This window comes from Pan troglodytes, chromosome 17 (genome assembly GCF_028858775.2).
Source record: "Pan troglodytes isolate AG18354 chromosome 17, NHGRI_mPanTro3-v2.0_pri, whole genome shotgun sequence".
NCBI lineage: Eukaryota > Metazoa > Chordata > Mammalia > Primates > Hominidae > Pan > Pan troglodytes.
The window spans coordinates 65,674,800-65,698,732 of record NC_072415.2 but is presented as its reverse complement, the minus strand read 5'-3'; the positions used below and the strand labels follow the sequence as shown (position 1 = coordinate 65,698,732).

At 37.3% G+C, this 23,933-nt stretch overlaps 1 protein-coding gene across 6 annotated transcripts in view; it reads left to right on the top strand.

Moving 5' to 3' along the window:
- Window positions 1-4,492: 4,492 nt before the first annotated feature.
- The window catches only part of TCF4 (transcription factor 4), a 412,677-nt gene continuing 393,236 nt past the window's right edge, over window positions 4,493-23,933 (top strand). For 2 of the 6 annotated variants that reach the window (XM_054672274.2, XM_016933753.4), the window contains exons 1-2: window positions 4,522-4,808; window positions 9,119-9,209. In XM_054672274.2, the coding sequence (XP_054528249.1) occupies window positions 4,614-4,808; window positions 9,119-9,209 (286 nt within the window). In that variant the 5' untranslated portion in view covers window positions 4,522-4,613. Of the gene's footprint in view, window positions 4,809-9,118; window positions 9,210-23,933 lie in introns of all 6 variants that reach the window. The other 4 variants (XM_016933755.4, XM_016933752.4, XM_016933754.4 and 1 more) reach the window with 3 other exon arrangements.

The following is a 23,933-nucleotide window of genomic DNA, read 5'->3' as shown; positions in this document are numbered from 1 at the left end:
GCAGTGGCACAGTCTCAGCTCACTGCAACCTCCGCCTCCTGGGTTCAAGCGATTCTCCTCCCTCAGCCTCCCAAGTAGCTGTGATTTCAGGCACATGCCACCATGCTCGGCTAATTTTTATGTTTTTATTAGAGGCAGGGTTTCACCATGTTGACCAGGCTGGTCTTGAACTTGTGACTTCACAGGATCTGCCCATATCAGCCTCCCAAAGGGCTGGGATCACAGACGTGAGCCACCGTGCCTGGCCAATTGTCCTTTAATTAAAAAAAAATATATATAGGCCGGGTGCGGTGGCTCATGCCTGTAATCCCAACACTTTGGGAGGCCGAGGCAGGTGGATCACAAGGTCACGAGATCGAGACCAGCCTGACCAGCATGGTGAAACCCTGTCTCTACTAAAAATAGAAAAATTAGCTGGGCGTGGTGGCATGCGCCTGTAATCCCAATCCCAGCTACTCGGGAGGCTGAGGCAGGAGAATTGCTTGAACCTGGAAAGCGGAGGTTGCAGTGAGCCGAGATCGCGCCACTGTGCTTCAGCCTGGTGACGGAGCGAGACTCCAGATACTGCCCAGTTCTTGATCTGATGAGCAATTTTAAAATTGGAAACCTGGTCATTTTCAATTTTACTTTATGAGACTCTGGATTGCATTTAAGCCTCTTTTTTTGCCAACTTCTTCTCATACCACTCAAGCAAATATGTGTGTATGGGGGGGTGGGTGTTATTACTGCCAGGTGGGGGTAGACATCTAGGTTTCTCTTAAATGTCCATTGATACCTGAGGGGTAAGGGCTCCTTATTACTGTTAGGGAAGGGTGGGAGGTTCAGCTACCCATGAGGCCTCCACTGATATCTGCCTGGAAGGGGGGAGTAGGGGTGCCTCACTAAAGATTCTCTGGTGTCTTCCACTGACACCATGGTGGGGCCCTCATTACTAATGGGTGGTGGTGAAGACCTAACTCTACTAGGCCTCCTTAATATCACCCTAGTAGAGAAGGGATGGGCAGATCATTACTGCCAGGTTGAGGTGGAAATTCAGCCTCCCTACATGATCTCTACTGGCACCACCAGGGAAGCAGGCTTCATTACTGTCCAACAGAAATAAAGACCTAGGCTCCCTACTCACCCTCCTCTGATATCATCCCAGCATAAAGATTGGGGTGCCTCTTTCAACTTTGCTTTATGTATTTTGAGGTCATTTTTATTAATTTTCACTATTCCTATCCCTTAAAATGCTCTTTTTAAAAATTTTAATGTCTATTTATTTTTATCTAAATTAAATATTTTTTCCCTGATCTGTCAATATTTACATTTTTGTCCATTTCTATTTATTAAAATTTAAAATTTTTTGAACATCTGTCTACCACTTTATTTATTTGTTTGTTTGTCTACTTATTTTTGAGACAGGGTCTTGTTCTATCACCTGGGCTGGAGTACAATGGCGTGATCACAGCTCACTGCAGCCTTGACCTCCCATGCTCAAGCGATTCTCCCACTTCAGCCTCTGGAGTAGCTGGGACTGCAGGCACGTACCACCAGGCCTGGCTAATTTTTGTAATTTTTGTAGAGACGGGTTTCACCATGTTGCCCAGGCTGGTCTCAAACTCTTGAGCTCGAATGATCCGCCCACCCCAGCTTCCCAACGTGCTGGAACTACAGGCATGAGCCACCATGCCCAGCCCACTTAATTTATTTCCCATATATTCTATGTGTCTTCTTAATCCATTCTCTGGATTGTTTTTGTATTTGGGTGTTTATATGACATTTTCATATACTTCAGTTTCCCTTCAACTCTCATTATGTTGACATTATCCAGATTTTCATATTTTAAGATTATTATGGATACACTATTTTATTTTCTTCTATCTTAGTAATGCTTTAAAGACAATAGCAGTGATAACAAAAAGCCACCAAAGTATTAAATCACTTTTACTTCATATTTTCATACTTTTTAAGATTATTATGGATATACAATTTTATTTTCTTCTTAGTAATGCTTTAAAGACAATAGCAGTGATAAAAAGCTACCAAAGTATTAAATCACTTTTACTTCATATATTTATTGCAGCTTCTCCTGAATTTGTCTCTTCACTTCCTTAAGTGCTTTATCTAAAACTCTTTTTGATAATGCTCTTTGAGTGGGGATCCTTCTGAGGTCTTATGTACAAGAGAATATTCTTATCTAGCCCTCATATTTAAATGACAGTTTGGGTAGATACAAAATTCCAAGTTCTAAATTATTTTTCTTAAATATTTTTACTACCACTATTTTTTTTAAATTGAGACAGGGTCTCACTCTATCGCCCCGGCTGAAGTGCAGGGGCACTATTATGGCCAATGGCTCACTGTGGCTTGGACCTCTCCGGGTTCAAGTGATCCACCCACCTCAACCTTCTCAGTAGCTAGGGCTACAGGCATGCATCACCATGCCCGGCAAAAAACAAAAACAAAAAAAACCCCCACTATTTCTTAAATTGTTTTTCAAAAACTATCATATCAATCTGATCCTGTTCCTCTGTATGTAATCTGCTTTTTTAGAACTTTCTTTTTCTTCGAAACTATTCAATTGAAATATGTTTCCTTGTAGGTTTTCTTTATCTATTATTCTAAGGGCTCTTTCAATTTGAAGTCTTTCTTCCTTGTATTTTAAATTGTGGGAAATGTATTCCTTCCATGTTTTCTTTTCATTATTACTTCTTTTATTGGACTCTTATTAGCCAGAACTTATAACCATTATTTCTTTCCTTTGTATAGCTTTTTAAAAAAATATTTGTAATTTGTTTGTACTTTCCTTCGTTCTTTCCTCAATCCTTTCTTCCAATTCTAATTCATTTTTCAGTTGTATTCATTCTGCCATTTATCTCATTACAGTTTTATTTCAGCTGTCATGTTTTTTACCTAATATAGCTGCTTGAGTATATTTTTTATTCTTATTTCATATTACTACTAGTTTCTTTTACTTACGTCTTAGAATTTTTATTAGGCTAATTTTAAATCGTTTGTCTTTCTAACAATGCTGCTTCTGCTGAACTATGTAATCCAGTGTTTGTTTTTCCTTTGAAATAGTTGTGCTCCTGATAAGACCTATCAGTTTGGACTGTGAACTCATCTCCCCATGAGGGCATCAGGCAGTGTACGTGGGGAGAAGCCGGATTTCAGCCCTCATCAGAGTATTTAGTATGGGGGTAGGGGTGGGATGAATGAGACTTAGTGTGGAAAGTTTTCTGGTGGAGGCCCCAGAAAACCAAAGTTAATCATTCCTTGTTCCACAGAACAGCTCGTCAAGATTTTACTCTTTGCCCTTCTTGGGATACTATATTAAGAGACATTCCATTCAGGTGCGGTGGCTCACACCTGTAATCCCAGCACTTTGGGAGGCCGAGGCGGGCAGGTCATGAGGTCAGGAGTTTGAGACCAGCCTGACCAACATGGTGAACTCCCATCTCTACTAAAAATACAAAAATTAGCCGAGTATGGTGGCACGTGCCTGTAATCCCAGCTACTCAGGATGCTGAGCCAGGAGAATCGCTTGAACCCAGGAGGTGGAAGTTGCAGTGACTCCGAAAAGACTCCGGAAAAAAAAAAAAAAGAGACATTCCAATGCTGTAAATCCCCAGATCTGCAGATTTTGAGATGGAAAAAAGGAGGTAGAAAAGCGATCCTAGTTTAGTGAATCTACACCTGTTCTTCTCAGTATCTCACAGGATCAAGACTTTTATGCTGCCCTGCTCTTATGTTTGAAGCATCAGAGTCATTGCAAGTAGAAGGTTGGGTATTATTCGTCCCAAAGCAATGTTTGGAAAAGTAAGAGCAAAATTCCTAAATTCCCTTCCTATGTTAACCTCCCACAGAAGTGCTGCACCACCCCTGGTCTCAGATATGTCTCCCCCTAAGGTGCACACACACACACACACACACACACACACACACACACACACACACACAACTTCAAAACAGCTACTATTACCCCAGGAACTTCCCACAATTTTCTCCATAATTTGGTATTTTTCCTCTATGGCCATGAGTCTCAATTTTAGCTGTGTATTAGAATTACTTGGGGAGATTTTTTAAAATCTCAATGCCCAAGCCACACTCCTAGACCAATTAATTTAGAAGTTCTTAGGATGAGACTGAGACATCATTTTTTTTCTTTTTTCTTTTTACCATCCCAAGGTCTTTATTTATTTATTTTATGCCTATCATGCCATGAATTCATGGGGAATAGATTCTAGCAGCTCGAGCTCCTTTTCTTTGGGTCTCAGAAAATGTGCTTCTCTGGGCAGAGCAGGCTGGTTTTTTGGTTGAACCTAGATCCCTTTCTCTTCGGCTTCCTTCTTTTTCTGATCATTTTCCTCTTCCCATTTCAGGATGCTATCTCAGCTCTTAGAGTGCTTAATATGCTCAATATGTACATTAATTCTCTTGGCAAGAATCTTTCTCTTATCTTGTTTGTTTACAACAATGCCAACAGCATGCTGGGTTACACAGTAGACTCTTCCAGCTTTGCCATGGTAACACTTGTGCAGCATTCCTTTTCGAACAGTGCCCATTCTCTTGATGTCTACAGTATCACCTTTCTTGTAGATTGGCACTTATGTGGCCAAAGGAACAACATCATGTTTTCTAAAAGGCTGGAGAAAATACCACAGGTGCCTCTCCTCTTTCCCTTCATCTTCATCATTTTGACAAATTACTCAAAGATGGAGGTTGCAGTTGAAAGCCAGGCATCATTTTTCAAAACTTCTCAGGACATTGCAACATGCATCGGGGTTGAGAACTGCTACTCGAGCTTCTCCAGGAGGCCCTTGGAGGTAAGAACCAGCATTTGGGCTACTTTAGCATCTTAGTAGAAACTGAAACCAAAAATGATCTCCCATGGCCACCATGGCCAAACATAACAGTAGTTTCTAGCTCTCTAACCTCTCTCCCTGACATCTCCACAGCACTTGGCCTGCCCTCTTGAGAGTCTTTTCTTTTTTTCTTTTTCTTTTCTTTTCTTTTTTTTTTTTTTTTGAGACAGGGTCTCTCGCTCTGTCTCACAGGCTGGAGTGCAATGGCACGATCTTGGCTCACTGCAGCCTCTGCCTCCCGGGTTCTAGCGATTCTCATGCCTCAGCCTCCCAAGTAGCTGAGATTACAGGCATGCACCACCATGCCCGGCTAACTTCTGTATTTTTAGTAGAGACAGGGTTTTGCCATGTTGGTTGGGCTGGCCTCGAATTCCTGACTTCAAGTGATCTGTCCCTCTCGGCCTCCCAAAGTGCTGGGATTACAGGCATGAGCCACCACGCATGGCCCTGCCTTCTTGAGATTCTTGCTGAGACTGTACAAGGCGTTGACTCTTGTCTAATCTTTTGCACTGCTCCTCTGTCTCCTTTCCCATCAACATTCTAAAGTTGGCTGCTTCTCAGTATTCATAATCCATGGTTCCTCTTTCTCTCCAAGAACTCTGCCAGCATGTACATTTATAAAACCACATCTCCAGCCCTAACCACTCTCATGTGTTTTTTCTCTAATACACCTCCATTTGGATGTCATGCTGGCATCTCAAATTCAATATATCTAAAAAGGAACTCATAATTTCTGCATAAAACAGCACCCCCTTATGACTTCCTTTATCAATCTAGCTGCCATTTTCAGGATCATTTTTGGTTCTTCCTTCAACAGTCTATTTCCAGTGTTCAGTTGGACTTTTCTGTGCAATATCACCTCTACGTAATTAACATCTTTCAAGTTCAGATCCTAACAATTTCCTGTCTAGATTATTGAATCAGCCTCTTGCTCAATATCCCTCACTTTGTTACTCCCTACCACAAGGTCATAAATACACCATTGTCAGTTTAATATAGGATAAAATTGCAATCATGTGACTCACAACTTATTGCTCAAAACCCATCACCAAAGTACAAAGCCCGTGGCATCCAATGCCCTTCAGTATGGCCCAAACTATCTTTCTGACCATGCTTGCATGTATTCCTCCACACTAGATGGGATGTTTTTTCTTTTTGAAATGGAAAGAACATAAACTTTGAATCAGACAGATTTGGTTTTAAATTCCAATCTGCTACTTCTAACTTGGATAAGTTTATAAAACAACATGAGCCTCAGTTTCCACAACTAAAAAAACAGAAACAAATATGTAAAATATTATAAATTAGTAAAAGAAAAAAGGTGAATAAAACAGAGACATTAATAGCTAATAGAACTGTTTCATATAAATTCTAGTTTTTTTTTGTTTTTGTTTTTGTTTTTGTTTTTTTTGAGACGGAGTCTCACTCTGTTGCCCCAGGCTGGAGTGCAGTGGCACAATCTTGGCTCACTGCAACCTCCACCTCCTGGGCTCAAGCCATTCTCCTGCTTCGGCCTCCCATGTAGCTGGGATTACAGGCCCCTGCCACCACGCATGGCTAATTTTTGTATTTTTAGTAGAGACGGGGTTTCATCATGTTGGCCAGGCTGGTCTCGAACTCCTGACCTCAGGTGACCCGCCCACCTTGGCCTCCCCAAGTTCTGGGATTACAGGTGTGAGCCACTGCGCCCAGCCTAAATTATAGTATTATGTTTTAAGTTAGATCCTAAACTTCCCTGCTGCACCTGGACTTTGTTGTTGTTGTTGTTGTTTTGTGCCTTTTTTGTTTTGGTTTGGTTTTCAGCCTTTGTATACAGCTGTTTCTCCTGGCTATGCTCTATATCAAGGGTTGACAAACTATAGCCCACAGACCTACTTTGGGCTTAACCCAGACATACCTATTCATTTAAGTATTGTCATTAAGTATGCTACAACAGCAAAGGTGAATTATTGTGACAGAGACCATATGGCCTGCAATGCTTAAAAAATTTGCTATCTGGCCCTTTACAGAGAAAGTTTGCCCACCCCTGCTCTAGCCTGTCTTCCTTTACTCACGCTATAGTATCTCCCCAGGTATTCTGGGTTTAAAATATGTCCACAAATCCTCCAACAAAACTAACTTCAAAAGGTGGAGCCCCCATCCCCTTGAATATAGGCTGGAATTTGTGACTTGCTTGCAACAAATAGGACATGGCAGAGGTGTCAGTGTGTGACTTCTTAAACTAGGTCATAAAGGGCACTGTGGCTTCCACTTTGCTCTTTTTAGATCACTAATTCTGGAAGAAGCCAACCCCCATATCATAAAGACACTCAAGCAGACTGTGGCGAGTCCCACATGGAGAGAAGCTGAGGCCTCCTGCCAACAGCCAGCACCAACTTGCCAGGCATGTGGGAGCCACCTTAGAAGCTGATACTGCAGGCTTGGTCAATCCTTTAGAGGAACTTGCTGACTTGCAGGCCCAGTCCACATCTTGGCTCAAACCTCAGAACAGACCTTAAGCCAGAACTATCTGGCTAAGCCACATTCCAAATACCCGACCCCCAAAAACTGTGAGGATAATAAATACTTAATGTTGTTTTAAGCCACTAAGCTTCAGGTTAATTTCTTATACAGCAATTGATAACTAATACATAAGAAAACCTTCATTTACCATCCACTGACCAAAGACTCAAATATACAACCACAGCCTGGACCTCTCCTATGACCTCATACCTTCATATATAACTACCTATTCCATGTCTGTTCCTAGAGATCTCAAAGGCATCTAAAACCCAACATGTGTGAGACTTTGGTCTCTTTCCCTCAGACAGGATCTTCCTCCAATATTCCCTATCCAAGTTAATGGCATAATGAGCTTAATCCATAAACTACAACTCTGGCCTTCTGTGATACTTCTTTGTCCTTCACACCATATATTCAATCCATTATCAATTTCAGCCAAATTAACTAATATGTAGTTTTTAAATCAGGATGTTACCCTCCAGCAGTACTATAGAGATGCTCTTTCATTGTCTCTGGCATCTGCTGATCATGAGAAGTCTTCTGTAAGAGCATCATTCTTTGAAGGTAATCTATCTTTCCTTCTGATAGCCTTTGATGTTTTCTGAATAACCTTGAGCCTAAACCTGGGTTTGCTTTTATTCATCCTACCTAAGACTTGGTGTGATCTTTATAATCTGAAGACATATAGCTCTTCAACTCTCAAAAAACTCCATCGTCTCCCTGAATATTGCCTTTTGATTCTTGTCTCTATTCCCTGTATAACAGTTAGGGTCCAGTCAGACACACCAGTTATGTTAGTAGACAAAAATTAACCTAAAGAACTGTTGGCTGGGTGCGGTGGCTCATGCCTGTAATCCCAGCACTTTGGGGGGCTGAGGCGGGTGAATCACGAGGTCAGGAGATGGAGACCGTCCTGGCTAACATGGTGAAACCCCGTCTCTACTAAAAATACAAAAAATTAGCAGGATGTGGTTGCAGGCGCCTGTAGTCCCAGCTAGTCGGGAGGCTGAGGCAGGAGAATGGCCTGAACCCGGGAGGCGGAGCTTGCAGCGAGCCGAGATCGCGCCACTGCACTCCAGCCTGGGCCACAGAGCGAGACTACGTCTCAAAACAAAACAAAACAACAACAACAACAAAAAGAACTGTTAATCAGGGCAAAAAGAGGGCATTGAGGCATGGAAGGAACTGCAGAAGGATGCTACCCCACTAGGGTTAAGGGAATAAAAGGATGAGATTAGAATTACTAACATTTAGAAACTTGGAGGAAGGGCCCTGCAGAATTGAAATTAATACCTTTGAGCAGAGTCTGCTGGCCTGTTGGTACTAGTGTTTCTGAGGGATGCAATGAGGTTGGTTATGCAAGTTTTGGAACAACTGCAAATTGAAATAACTGCTGCTACCAGAATGAATTCCACTACCAAGACAGGCATTAAACATCATTCCTAAGGCACTCACCTACTCTCAGAACTCAGTAGACTGAATCTTCAACTTGCAACAATGGCTTTGTTTTTGACATGTGTCAATTTCCCTTTTGCTTTCCAGCTCAGCTATATATTTTAAGTGTGTCTATGTATTTGCAGCAGATAGAAGTGATTCCTTTCCCCAGCTTAGTCATTTGTCAAGAGTTTCTGTGCACTTGTCTTCATCCCTGTAGGGCATTACCCTAACCCAAAACATTATCATTTCTTCCCCAGACTACCAGTACCATCTTCTAACTTGTCTACCTGCCTTCATTCTAACATGTCCACCATCTTTTCTCCACCCTGCAGCAAATGTTTTGTAAACACCAATCTAAGAACGTTATCTCTTGGACGGGCATGGTGGCTCACACCTGTAATCCCAGCACTTTGGGAGGCCAAGGTAGGTGGATCACCTGAGGTCAGGTGTTCAAGACAGCCTGGCCAACATGATGAAATCCTGTCTCCACTAAAAACACAGAAATTAGCTGGGTATGGTGGCATGTGCCTGTAGTCCCAACTACTCAAGAGGCTGAGGCAGGAGAATTGCTTGAACCCAGGAGGCAGAGGTTGCAGTGAGTCGAGATCATGCCACTGCACTGCAACCTGGGTGACAGAGTGAGATTCTATTTAAAAAAAAAAAAAAAAAAGAACATTATTCCCATTGCTCTTACAATAAAGATAAACATGTTGCATATGTCCAACAAGGCCTTGTATGTACTGACCCAGTGCCATCTTGCATTGTGCTCCTTCTTTTCTGTGTTTCCTGGCCACTCTGGCCTCCTTTGCTATTTTCAAATAGGACAAAGCCTTTGCATATGCTGATGCTCCTATCTGCATCAGTCCTCTTCCCAATTCTGTCCATTTAATCATCACTCATCCTACAGAAAACAAGTCAAATTCCTCCAAGAAGCCTTCCTTGCCATCAAACTAGGTCAGCACTCTATTTATATGGTCTCATAGTCTTAGATAGATTTCTTTTACACACTGTGTCATGGATTATTTGGTAAAGCCTCCTCTTTGCGGTTATAAACTCCAAAAGAAAAGAGGCATAGCATCCTATGCTCCTAGCAAGAGTTTCTGCCACACAATAAACATTTAATAGCTCTTTATAGAATGAATAAATGAGCCATATTGAATGTTGATTAAATTTCAACAAGCTTTGCAGAAATCAGCCTATAATGATTATCCCTTTCAGTGGACTTCTGACACTTGTAATTCATCTGACATATTTCCTTTCTTTTCTGCCATGGGCTTGGTAGTCTCAGTTAGCATATCATTGATTAAGGTCAGGGGCCTTTATGTTATTTTTGAATTCCCAGTGTCTAGCACAATGCCATTGAAATAGTATGCAATCAACACATTTTTATTTTTCATGATAATGATTAAGAACTTAGTGCCATTATAGTTAATGTAGTAAAATTTTGTGAATTCAATAATGCCCCTAAGTAGTATACAACTTTGAAAGCACGCTCTTCTCAAGTAATTAAATGTTATAATTATCTAACACATTATTATTCTATATAAAATTTCAGAGATGTTCATTATTTTCAGCCCTTTATATTTTAAATTAATGATATAGTAATTTTTAAAAAACAAACCTTTGCTTTACTTTAGCTGAAGACACAAATGTCTTCAGATGGTGCTCAAAATGGTTTACACAGATGAGGTAAACATACAGTGAAATCTTAGAAAGGCCCCAAAGAATTCCCTACGAATGATACATGAGCCAAGGGCATGACATTCACCTTGGAGGATCTTTCTCCCTTTGAATAAGTTTGATAAAATGCTTTTTTCCACTTTGACCTTAAGCACTTAGAAATCATTTGTTTTACAAAAGCCCCGTGGTCCAAGATTATGGCAACCAGAATAGTGATGTCTGTCTTACATTTCAATTGTGCATGGTTCATGACTTTAGTTTAAGAGAGTGATTTTACATAAAAGTTTTTAGATAGATTTCACTCCTGTGCCTTTGTTGGTCTCTTCTGTACTTCTACGAAGAACAGCTTTGTAGTTTCTATGCTGGCTTCAAGCACAATACTGTAGCTCCACAACCTTGTCCAACTGTTAGAATCATCCAGTTTTATAGCAGCTGCACACAGACATTCACTCACCCGGGTTCTGAGTTTCAGCAATCTTCTTATCTTTGCCATTTTTATGAAATAAGTTTGTTGTATTTTAGCACCCAAGCCCCATAGTATCTTATACCTTACTTTCAGGAAGAGGCTGTCAAACATCTCCTGGTATTATGTTTATGATCTTTGCCACCAGGTTTTTAGGCTTGTTGGAGCATGATTTACACTGCAGACCTCCCTAAATTTAGTTAACTTTCATTCGTCATCACCATCCAGATATTTTAATTTGGTATATCCAGGAGGCATAATAGCCAATGCTTTGCCAGAGAGCTATAAATATTGGTATGAATTTTACATTTCCACTTGACAGTAGGAGTGTCTCAATTGATAGTGATCTTAGGACTTCTTGTCAGCATACCAAATATATCAACAGGCCTTGTCATGAATTTTCCAGACATTTGTAGAATCATGAAAGTTTTTTTCACATTGAAATAAGAAAGTATCACACACACAAAATATTATTTTTTATAAGATTGTTATGTAAAATATAATAAGTGTGAATTTTACGTTGCATACAATATTTATTACATGGGAACTTTGTGCATTTATGAAATTATTTACTACTTATTTATAAATGTATAAAGAAATATTTAGCAACAATTGTGTTCTCAATTCTTTTGAAGTCTGTCGACTTATGTCTATTTTTCTAGAGGATTATTCCTTGTTTCTGTCTAGTCTGGCATTTTACTACATATACACTCTTTTCATAGAACTAGTGATGTCCGTTTGTCAGCCTCAAATGCATACAAATTGCTATCTTAAACCAGATGAGTGTTTTTGCAAAACAAAGACATACAACATAATGGTTCTTTTGTAGAAATTGATCGAAATATTTTAAAGCTTGCTTCAAGGGTGTGAAGTTTTGGTTAATTCTGGCTTAGAAAAATATTTTTCACATCAACCTAGGGCAAGATCATACTTATTTTATATAACATCATGCCTACAGAATGTGTTTTCCAATGACCATCACTAATGGACATTATCTGGTATTTTAATTTTTTTCCAAGGCTTTTCTGTGTATAATGAAAGAGAGGAGGCCCATTAAACACAACATTTAAAAATAAGTTAACTCTATATTAGTGAAAAAAAGATTATTAAAAAGATTAAGTGGTACATCAATTAAAAAACTTTTTAAAAAGTTTTTTAAAAAAGAATTAAATTCTGTCAAATTCAGCCTGAAATTTGAACACAGAAATAAGAACAGCAGGATTTTCATTGGAAGATGCATCATTGTGATGTTAGTGGCCAAACCAGATGCCAGGAAAGCAGTGCCTCTCTCAAATTCCCGTATGTACACATGAGAGTTCAGCCTTCCTTCTTAATGTCATCCAGTTCCTAGAGAAGTTTTGCTAGTGTTCCTTCTGAATATATGGGGCAAGAGAGGAAGTCAAGGTCACTATCACCACCAAGTCCTGAAGCCAGGTAGTTGTCAGCCTTGAAATGATCCTCATTAAAAACTAGTGGCTTGAATGTCCTCTATGAAGCTGTTCTTTGTTTGTTTGTTTTTTAGACAGTCTCGCTCTGTTGCCCAGGCTGGAGTGCAGTGGCGCGATCGTGGCTCACTGCAAGCTCTGCCTCCCGGGTTCACGCCATTCTCCTGCCTCAGTCTCCCGAGTAGCTGGGACTAAAGGCGCCTGCCACCACGCCCTGCTAATTTTTTGTATTTTTAGTAGAGACAGGGTTTCACCGTGTTGGCCAGGATGGTATCGATCTCCTAACCTCGCGATCCGCCCGCCTCGGCCTCCCAAAGTGCTGGGATTACAGGCGTGAGCCACTGCACCCGGCCTTGTTTTGTTTTTTGAGATGGAGTCTCACTCTGTCACCCAGGCTGGAATGCAGTGGCATGATCTCGGCTCACTGCAACTGCCACCTCCTGGGTTCAAGCAATTGTCCTGCCTCAGCCTTCCGAGTAGCTGGGATTACAGGCACCTGCCACCACGCCCAGCAAATTTTTGTATTTTCAGTAAAGACGGGGGTTTCACCATGTTGGGCAGGCTGGTCTCGAACTCCTGACCTCAAGTGATCCACCCGCCTTGGCCTCCCAAAATGCTGAGATTACAGGTGTGAGCCACTGCGCCCAGCCTATGAAGCCTTTCTTGACTCTTCTGAATACACGTGGCCACTGTCTTCCTGCATTGCCATTGTACCCTGTGGAAGCCATTATTGGGACATCTATGAGACTTTTTTTCATGTATGTATATATTGGTCTGTTTCCTCTACTGCACCATAATGCCTGCCTTCCCAGGAATTCTATAGCTTTTCTCTCTATCACTCCACACAATATCTAGCACTCAGTCAATGCTCAATATGTTTGTTGACAAAAACATTCTTCTGGACATGTTCATAGAATGAACACACAGCCTTCAGCAGCAGTACACTCTGCAGGTAACTGTGAAAAGGGAGCCATTGGATTTACCAAATTAGAACCACTCATTTTGAGCAAAAAATCTCTGACTCAATATGAGGCAGGGCTGCAAAAGTTGAACAGCAACATTAACCATTCACCCAGCACCTCAAGCCTTCACACTGTAATCACATCGATTAGCTGAACATTGGCACCAAAGAAAGGGTCAGTATATTTTTTGTTCAAGCTTTTGTCCATATACAGAAGCTGGTGCCCAATTATTTCAGTGTTTAGTGATTTTAATTTTCTGTGAAATTTGCCTACACAATTTGTGCTTCTCCCAGTTTATGTGCTCTGTACTGTCAAATATGATACAGTCAGAAAGCACATTCCTTTATCATTTTCCTCTTACAAAAAAGAAAACTGGAAAAATTATATTATTTGCCTTTAAATGGAAAGACATTTCATTTTCCAGATGGATGCTGGTACTTCAGGAAATATTAGAGATATCTTGTTGAAATTTTTAGAAGTGATCCTGTTATCGTACATTTTACACTCCTGGTCAAGCTGTCATCACTACCAAAGCATTTCCATAACTACCTACATATGCCCATTTCTTTGAGAAAGAAGAAACAGAGTGATGCTAACTTTCCTGAAGTTTCATACACGTTTGAATTTTTATATGTCAAGTCTCAGATTGTCAAAAATTGAAGCATGGAAGTTTGCTCCTGGAACACCAAACATATATAAAATTCCACCTGTGATGTCCTCAACTTTTTAACAGCTCTAACTACTTCACCAACCTCTAGGAACTTTTTTTCAACAGGATATAGTATTCACAGACAAGAAATGAAGGCGAGATTGTTTCTAGATAAATTTAGCTGGGGAATATGGAAAATATGATCTAATAAAGGAAACCTCCAGGTAAGTTCAAGATAGTGAATATATGGGAATTGGAAAACTGATTGCCCAGATTCTTCCTTTAAGTAGTGGTTGTGATAAAATACATTTTGATTTCTATTTCTAATGAAAATGTGAAACAGACATCTATTTTTCCATCCCAACTGGGCTTCCTCCAAATATGCTGCCTTCTCCCTAATGAGTTGGAATAGTGTGCACCATAAAATAGTACAACACATCCTGAAATGCTGACATTTCATTTTTAATTGAAATCAAATAGAAATAGTTCCACTGGGAAACAAGAAAGTAAAGCAGGCTTTTGATAGAAATTAATAGGAAAGGGACGGAAATACTATTCTCTGTCATAAAGTAGTCCACTATGGAAGGCTGCCAGTCCACTTGCCTGAATCTGAGTTTATCTCCAGGATTACATTCAGTAAAAAGAACACATCTTATGAAGGTGGAATGAGAAATCGTATTTGGATGGATATATCAAAGGAAAGAAATTAAAAATACTTCCTTTCTTCTATTTTTTAAAAATCATAGGAATGTAGAGGTCAAGGAAAACTGTTGAATTTTACTGCAAAAACAATGATAACAAAACAAAAGAGTTCATATCATCAACAAAAATATTTACAAAAATACATCAGAAAATACATTCTTTGGGAGGTAAAATAAACTTACATTGCTGGGACTAAAATTCTCTCATCGGTGGGACAACTTTCTTTTAAAAACAGTTTTATGGCAATACTTTTAACAGTGGTACTTTTAAGAGTTGTAGCTTGGCTGGGCACAGTGGCTCACGCTTGCAATCCCAGCACTTTGGGAGGCCAAGGCGGGTGGACCACAAGGTCAGGAGATTGAGACCATCCTGGCCAATATGGTGAAACCCCGTCTCTACTAAACATACAAAAATTAGCTGGGCATGGTGGTGTGCGCCTGTAGTCCCAGCTACTCAGGAGGCTGAGGCAGGAGGATCACTTGAACCCAGGAGGCAGAGGTTGCAGTGAGCCGAGATCAGGCCACTGCACTCCAGCCTGGGTGACAAAGCAAGATCCCATCTCAAAAAAAAAAAAGTTGTAGCTTGAGCAGCAACAATAACATTAATAAAGATTAACATTTGTATAACTGTATATGGATTATGAAATATTTGTATAAGATTTTTAATAATTGATACTCCAAACTATTATGAAAATTCCTCAACTTTCAAAAAACAATTCTTTATTCTCTAAAATACCAGACGTTGAATATAAAAAGCCATGATTTTTATGAAAATATTTATCTCTATGGTCATAATTTCTAGAAACAATCTGTAGTACTTTGTACCAAAAAAAAGTCGGCTATTTTTACAGGAGTCATTCCAAGACATTATTGAGTGAGGACTGGTACTAGGATGAGGAAGGGTCAGGCGTTTGACACCGAAGAGTTTGTGGCATGTTGCAGAGAGGTACTTAAAAAGATAAATGCCAAAATGGTACAATTAATACCTACTATACCTGACATAGGGACAAAGTGCTTTTTAGATGGCTATCTCAAGGAGTTGGGTAGTAAATGAAACGAAGGATGTAAGAACATAGCTAGAGGGAGAGCTGCCTGGAGAAAGAGTTGGTTGGTTTGTTTTCAGAATGTAGAAACTTGCACAGGTTGACAAGTGGAGTCAAAGAAGAGAAGGAAAGTTTGAGCTTCAGGAGAAAAAAGGGATAAGCGATGGATATGTATGGCTATTCTTTTTTTTTTTTTTTTAATCTGGGTCTTTCCACAACTTCTCCCTGGTGACTTTGACTGATTTCTTGGGCTAGCTCAGACATAAGAATTCATGTTTATTAAAACTGATCAAAATAATATGTGATATGTTTTAAGGACTGAAGCCCAGATGTTCCCACTCTTCCAGAACACTTGAACATGCACTGACTTCCTGAGGGCCACCAGGCATTTAGGGAGATGCCCAGTGAGAGGAAGGCAGCCTTGTGTCCCTTATAATGAGACCCTTCTCTGAAATTATTAAATAATCTACCTTGCAGTAAAAACTGCTGATTCTTCGTGGAGGTCTCTTCAAATACAATGATCTGTGAAAATTTTGCCTACAGAATTTTAAGAAAAACCAAGAGTACCAATTAACTAAAAAATTTATATAAAATTAATGATGAAAACAATGACCATTAACAAACACAAAAATAAAAACCCCTTTATTGCTCACTCTATCTAATACTAAAACTTCACAAAATTAATGTCTAAGTTACCTGATGAAAGCAATTTAATAAATCCTTTGGATAATTCTAATAAAAATAAGAAATGTATTATCTCATTCTCAAATTTGCCACAATTAAAGAGAAACTCTCTTTTGAATTGGGAGGTTTCTCTCTAAAGAATTTTCCTCTTCTAATAAAGGATATTGCAATATCCTCTGAATAGATGTTTAAAATCTCTCTCATAAGTTCTGGAAATCTCTCTCATTGAAATAGTCCCAGCTTGACAGCCCTGCAATAACCATTAAATATTAAAATAACATTAAAAAGCAACTGCTCAGCTCATGGATCTAGCTGCAAAACTCCAATTCACACTAATGGGACTCACATAGCTAAATCCCCATGTGCTGTACCGAAAATTTATGCCCAAGGATCCAAGGATCAGCCGTGTTAAAGAAAATGATGGATTCACTTTCAAAAAAAAAATACCGATCCACTACCAAACAAATTATCATTATTCATGCAATTTCAGTCACATAATTATTCTAAAAACCAGACTGTCTAAGATTAAACAGCATCCAATTTTGCATTCACATAGTATTCATTTGTGATGTAATAAAATTCATACTTCCATTGCAAGATGATTTGAATGTTGTAAAAACATATATACAGTTTAAAAAATGTGTCTTATTTACAAACATATCCTAAAGCCAAAATCTAATTCTAGATACATTTTCTGTTTATTATTTCTGTAGACACTACGATCATAATGCTTAAGCTTTAAGAACTATTTTTGTTGTTCTTGAGGTATGTTAAATATAAAAGGGAAAAAGAAAGTATAAATAACTAATAGTGTTAATATTTAAAGTTGTGTGGTGATCTAAACTTCTCAAAGAATTTCTTTAAAGAAATTATAGAAATTTTGACATAGTGACCACACATTATTATAATCATCCATGGTAACTATCCAAGAAGTTACACACTATTAAAAAACAAAAGACAGTGTGTTTAATGGAAAGTATTTCAGACCAAAATTTAACTTACTCAAATTCCAAACTAAGACAAGTCACTTAAATTTCCAAATTCACAATTTTATTAGCTATAAAATGAGTGAGATGGACTTGGGAATCTCTTGTCTGCCACTCTATGGTTTTCTGTTGTAACAACTAATTTGGTTTGCATTGTGTCTGGTTAGATTTTCCCATTTCCCCCACTCCCACCATCTCCACAACACACACACACACACACACACACACACAGAGTGGAGAAAGAAGTTTTTAAATCTGATAGAGAACTCTCGTGCAAATGCATGTATAATATTCTGTGAAATTCCTATTTGTCAATCAAAGTATTTGCCGGAACTGAAAGAGGCCTAGAGAATGAGAAAGAGAGGTAACATTGTTGTGTGGAAAGAGCATCTGGATGGAAAATCTGGAGACCCAGTTTCATCAGCAACCAACTTTATGACTTTGGGCGGATCACTTGCTTTCTCTAAATTGCAATTTCATTCAAAGCAGGAATTAGATAAGATAGTCACTAAGTGCATGTCCAACTCTGAAAATGGATGCCTACAACTAGAATATCACTATTATGATAAACTAAACAAAGCAGTTACTTTTTTTTTTTTTTAGATTGAGTCTTGCTCTGTTGCCAGGCTGAAGTGCAGTGATGTGATCTCGGCTCACTGCAACCTCTGCCTCGGGTTCAAGCGACTCTCCTGCGTCAGCCTCCCGAGTAGCTGGGACCACGGGCATGCACCAGCATGCCCAGCTAATTTTTTGTATTTTAGTAGAGACGGGGTTTCACCCTGTTGGCCAGGATGGTCTCGATCTCCTGACCTTGTGATCTGCCCACCTTGGCCTCCCAAAGTGCTGAGATTACAGGCATGGTCCACCACTCCCGGCCACAGTTACTCTTAAGTCTACATAAAAGAAAAGAAGAGGGTGTGTGTGTGAGTGCGTGTGTGTGTGTGTGTGTGTAATCTTGAAGGATGAGGGCTAAGGATAAAGTGAATGTAGACCATTTTGGACATTAAATAGTGTGTATATATATTATATATATAGTGTATATATATTATATATACTGTATATATAATATATAGTGTATATAATATATATAGTGTATATATAATATATATAATATATATAGTGTATATATAATATATATAATATATAGTGTATATATAATATATATATTATAGTGTATATATACACTATACACTATACAATATACACTATTATATATAGTGTATATATAATATATATATTATATATAGTGTATATATAATATATTATATATAATATATAGTGTATATATATTATATAATATAATATATATAATAGTGTATATATAATATATAATATATATAATATATAGTGTATATATAATATATAATATAATAATAAATATAATATATAGTATATAATATAACATATAATTATATAATATATAATATATATCTTATATATCATATAACATAATCATATAATATATAATATATATCATATATCATATAACATAATTATATTATATATTATATTATATATTATATAACATAATTATAAAATATATATTATATTATATATTATATAATTATAATTATAATTATAAATATAATTGTATAATTATAAATATAATTATATAATATATATTATATTATGTATGTTATATAATATAACATATACTGTATATTATATAATATAACATATACTGTATATTATATAATATAACATATAATGTATATTATATGTATATAATATAATATAATGTATATTATATAATGTATATAATATAATATATATTATATATTATATATTATATTATATAATATATAATATAATATATAATATACATTATATATAATATTATATTATATAATATATATAATGTATATTATATATAATATATCTAATATAATATATATACTGTATATTATATATAATATTATATATAATATATAATGTATATATAATATATATAATATATATTATATATATATTTTTATATATATTATATATTATATATATTATATATATATTTTTATATATTATATATAATATATATATATCAGGCAGTACCCCATATACCAGGCAGTACCCCATAAGTTTAAAGAAGGTATCTTTTTTATTACTTAAAAAGAAAAAGATATGTTAAATATTTTCTAATCTTTTTGAGCATTTACTGTGCATTAGGCCTGAATCTAATAGCACTGCAGATACTATTTCATTTATTCCTCACTATGAACCCTATGAGGAGTTGCTATAATTATCCCCATTTTCTAGATGAAAAAATGAAGGCCTAGAGACCTGTGTCCCACAGCTAGTGTAACTATATGAAGAAATGTAAGATAGAGCCTGGGTTATGTTCCATAAAGAGTCGTAACCTTTTAGAATCAACATTATAGATAACTAAGCTCTGATTTCTTTATTTTTAAAAGGATTTCTGGTATTACTACCAGATCACAATAGCTGATTGTGCATACTATTGGCCCACTCTATCAACAATAATATTTTTCTTTCAGCCACTACAAAAGTGGTATTATAATTTTCTAAGGAAAATCACATTGTCTGGTACATAAATGTTTGTTGCAAGAAGGAAAGAACCCCTGTTCCCAACCAAGATGAAGAGTATGGACTGGATTTATCCAGCCACCTGCAAGAACCAAAAAAAAAAAAGAACTGGACAAAATATATGAGATAATAGTTTCACTTTGCTGGGCAATGGACAACAAAGAATACCGATCATTAAAAGATAAGAAACAAGCAAGGGGAGTCCTATGATTGCCCAGCCTAATAGCTTAAGACAGTTTCAGATCTGCAGTGCAGGAAGATAAAACCTAAGCAGAACTCAGTAGGCTCTCTGAGTTGAGACAGAGTTGAAAGTCGGGAAGACCAAAGCCACCTGAGTTCGTAGAACAGAGAATCAGACCAAAAGGTATTTAGCAAAGTACCGAGGAACACATGTAATGAAACAACCTATGGTCCAGGAATGAACCATTTGAAAGGATTAGAAGGAACATTACTCAGTACTCTGACAAGACCAGGAATAGTGTCTAAAACCACCAGCCAGTCTAAAGAAACCTCATAATTTAGAGGATGATGGGCAGAGTATTCATAAGGGTCTTGCCTTGTTAGTCGGAAATATTAGCTCTCAATTAAGCACAGATTTGGTCCCACTTAACAAATTTTAAAAGTTAGGTCCTTGTATTAGAGCATTTCACACTGCTATAAAGAACTGCCCAAGACTGGGTGACTTATAAAGGAAAGAAGTTTAATTGACTCATAGTTCAGCATGGCTGGGGAGGCCTCAGGAACCCTACAATCATGGTGGAAGGTGAAGGGGAAGCAAAGCACCTTCTTCACAAGGTGGCAGGAAGAAGAATGAATGCAGGAAGAACTACCAAACATTTATAAAATGATTAGATCTCATGAGAACTCACTCACTGTCACGAGAACAGCATGGAGGAAACCACCCCCACAGTTCAATTGCTTTCACCTGGTCTCTCCCTTGGCACGTGGGGATTATGGGGATTACAATTCAAGGTGAGATTTGGGTGGGGACACAAAGCCTAACCATATGAATCCTCCAGGATCAAACAGTTTCCAAATGATGTAACCACACCCCAGGGAAGGAAAAAAGCTTAAGAAGGTCTATAGGTATACAAAAACATCCAGCACCCAGCTAAGTAAAATTCAAGATGCCTGAAATGGAAACAAACATGACTGGGTATGTCAAAAAGGAAGAAAATATAACAAGTAATTAGGAATGAAAAAAATTAAGTAATTGAAACTGATTCAGAAGTGACATAGATGATAGAATTATAATACAAGGACATTAAGGCACTTTTTAAAACTATATCCCATTTCTTCTAAAAGTTAGGCAAAGACATAGAAGGGATATGTATATATTTTCAAAGAACCAAATCAAACTTCTAGAGCTGAAAACAACAATGTCTGAAATTAATGGTAGATTAGACATTGTAAAAGAAAAGATTTATGAACTTGAATATACTGAAATAGAAACTATCCAAAATAGAGCATACAAAGACAGAATAAGAGCCACAAATTACCAGTATCAGGAATAAGAGAATGACAGCGCTACGTATTCCATAAATATTAAAAGGAAAATAAGCTAATATGATTAGCAATTTTGTGCCAATAATTTTGGCAAGTTAGAGGAAATGGGTTAGGATTTCTCAAAAGTTACAAATGACCAATGCTTCCTAAGAAGAAATAGATAAGATGATCTGAACACCCCTGTATATATTAAAGAAAGAGCATTTGTACTTTAAAACCTCCTTAATCTCACCACCAAAACAAACAAACAAACAAACAAACATAAAACAACCCAAAACAAAACCCAAAACCACAGGACCACAGGTCCAGATAGCTTTGCTAGTGAATTCTACTAAACATTTAAATGATATAGGAAGGAATAACCTTAATCTCATTCTATGAATCCAGCACTGCTCTGATACCAAAACCAGACAAAGACATTACAAGAAAAAAAAAGAACAAACTAAGCCCAAAGTTAGCAGAAGGAAGAAAACCTTAAAGATTAGACCAGAAATAAACACAATAAAGAATAGAGGTCAGGCAAGGCAACTCACACCTGTAAACCCAGCACTTTAGGAAGTTGAGGCAGGAGGATAGCCTGAGCCCAGGAGTCTGAGACCAGCTTGGGCAACATGGCAAGACTCTGTCTCTACAAAAAAAAAAAAAAAAAATTAATTAGCCAGCCATGGTGTCATGTGCCTGTGGTCCCAGTTAGTTATGACGCTGAGGTGGGAAGATCACTTCAGCCTAGGAGGTCAAGGCTGCAATGAGCTGTGCTCATGCCACTGCACTTTATCCTGGGTCATAGAGGGAGACCCTGTCTCAAAAAAACAAACAAAAAAAAAAAAAAAAGAGAAAAGAAAAATTGTAGAAAAATACCAATGAAATTGAGTTGATGTTTTAAAAAGATAAAATTGACAAACCCTTAGATAGACTAACAAAAGAGAGAGAAAACTCAAAGTCAGAAATTAAAGAGGAAACATTACAACTGATACAAAGAGATAAGAAGAATCATAAAAGACAATTATGAACAAGTATATATCAACAAATTGGATAATCTTTAAGAAATGGATAGATTCTTAGAAATGTAAAGATCATACACTAAGACCAAATGAGATTTATCCCTGGGATGCAAGGATGGCTCAACATATGTAAATCAATTAATGTGATAGATCACACTAAGAATGATGAATTTTAAAATCACATCATCATTTCAATAGATGCAGAAGAAGTATTTGATGAAATTCAAAACTTTTGTAATATAATGAACACTATAATTATACTCTCAAAAAGCTAAGTATAGAAGGAATTTGCCACAACATAATAAAGGCCATATATGACAAGCCCATAGCTAACATTGTACTCAATGGTGAATAACTGAAAGCTTTTCCTCTAAGATTAGGACTAAGAAAGGATGCCCACTCTTACCAATTCTATTCAACACGGTACTGGAAGTTCTAGACAAAGCAATTATACAAGAGCAGGAAATAAAAGGCATCCAAGCTGGAAAGGAAGAAGTAAAATTTTTTCTGGTTGCAGATGATATGATCTTACATGTAGAAAACTCTAAAGACTACACACACACACACACACACACACACACAGTTAGAATTAATCAATGAATTCACTAAAGTTTCAGGATACAAAAGCAGCATTAAAGAGCCGATTGTGTTTCTATACAGTAACAAACTACCAAAAAAGAAAACTAAGAAAACAATCCAATTTATAATAGCATCAAAAAGAATAAAATAGAAATAAACATAACCAAGGAAGTGACAGACTTGTATACTGAAAACTACACAATGTTGATGAGAGAAATTGAAGATGACACAAATAAATGAAAAGCTATCCCATATTCATGGATTGGAAGACAATATTGTTTAAATGTTCATAGTACTCAAAGTGACCTACAGATTCAAAGGAACCCCTATAAAAATTCCAATGGCATTTTCTTTACAGAAATGGAAAAAAAAATCCTAGAATTCTTATATAACCACGAAAGATCTCAAATAGCCAAAGAAATCTTGAGAAAGAAGAACAAAGTTGGAGGCATCACACTTTCTGATTTCAAAATATATTATAAAGCAACAGTAATTAAAACAGTATGGTACTGGTATAAAAAAGATCTATAGACCAATAGAACAGAGAACCTGGAAATAAAGGTATGCATATACAGTCAACTGATCTTTAACAAGGGTGCCAACAAAACACGGTGGGGAAAGGTCAATCTCTTCAACAAATGATGTCGAGAAAACTGCATATACCCACACAAAAGAATGACATTGGACCATTACCTTACACGGAAAATTCGAGATTTAAATGTAATTTTTCAGCCCCTAAAATTTTACAAATTCATAAACTGTAAAATGCCTAGAAGAAAACATTGGGGAAAAACTTCACAATATTGGTCTTGGCAATGATTTATTAGATATGACAGCAAAACACAAGCAGCAAAAGCAAAAATGGACAAGTAGAACTACATAAAACTAAAAAGTTTCTGCACAGCTA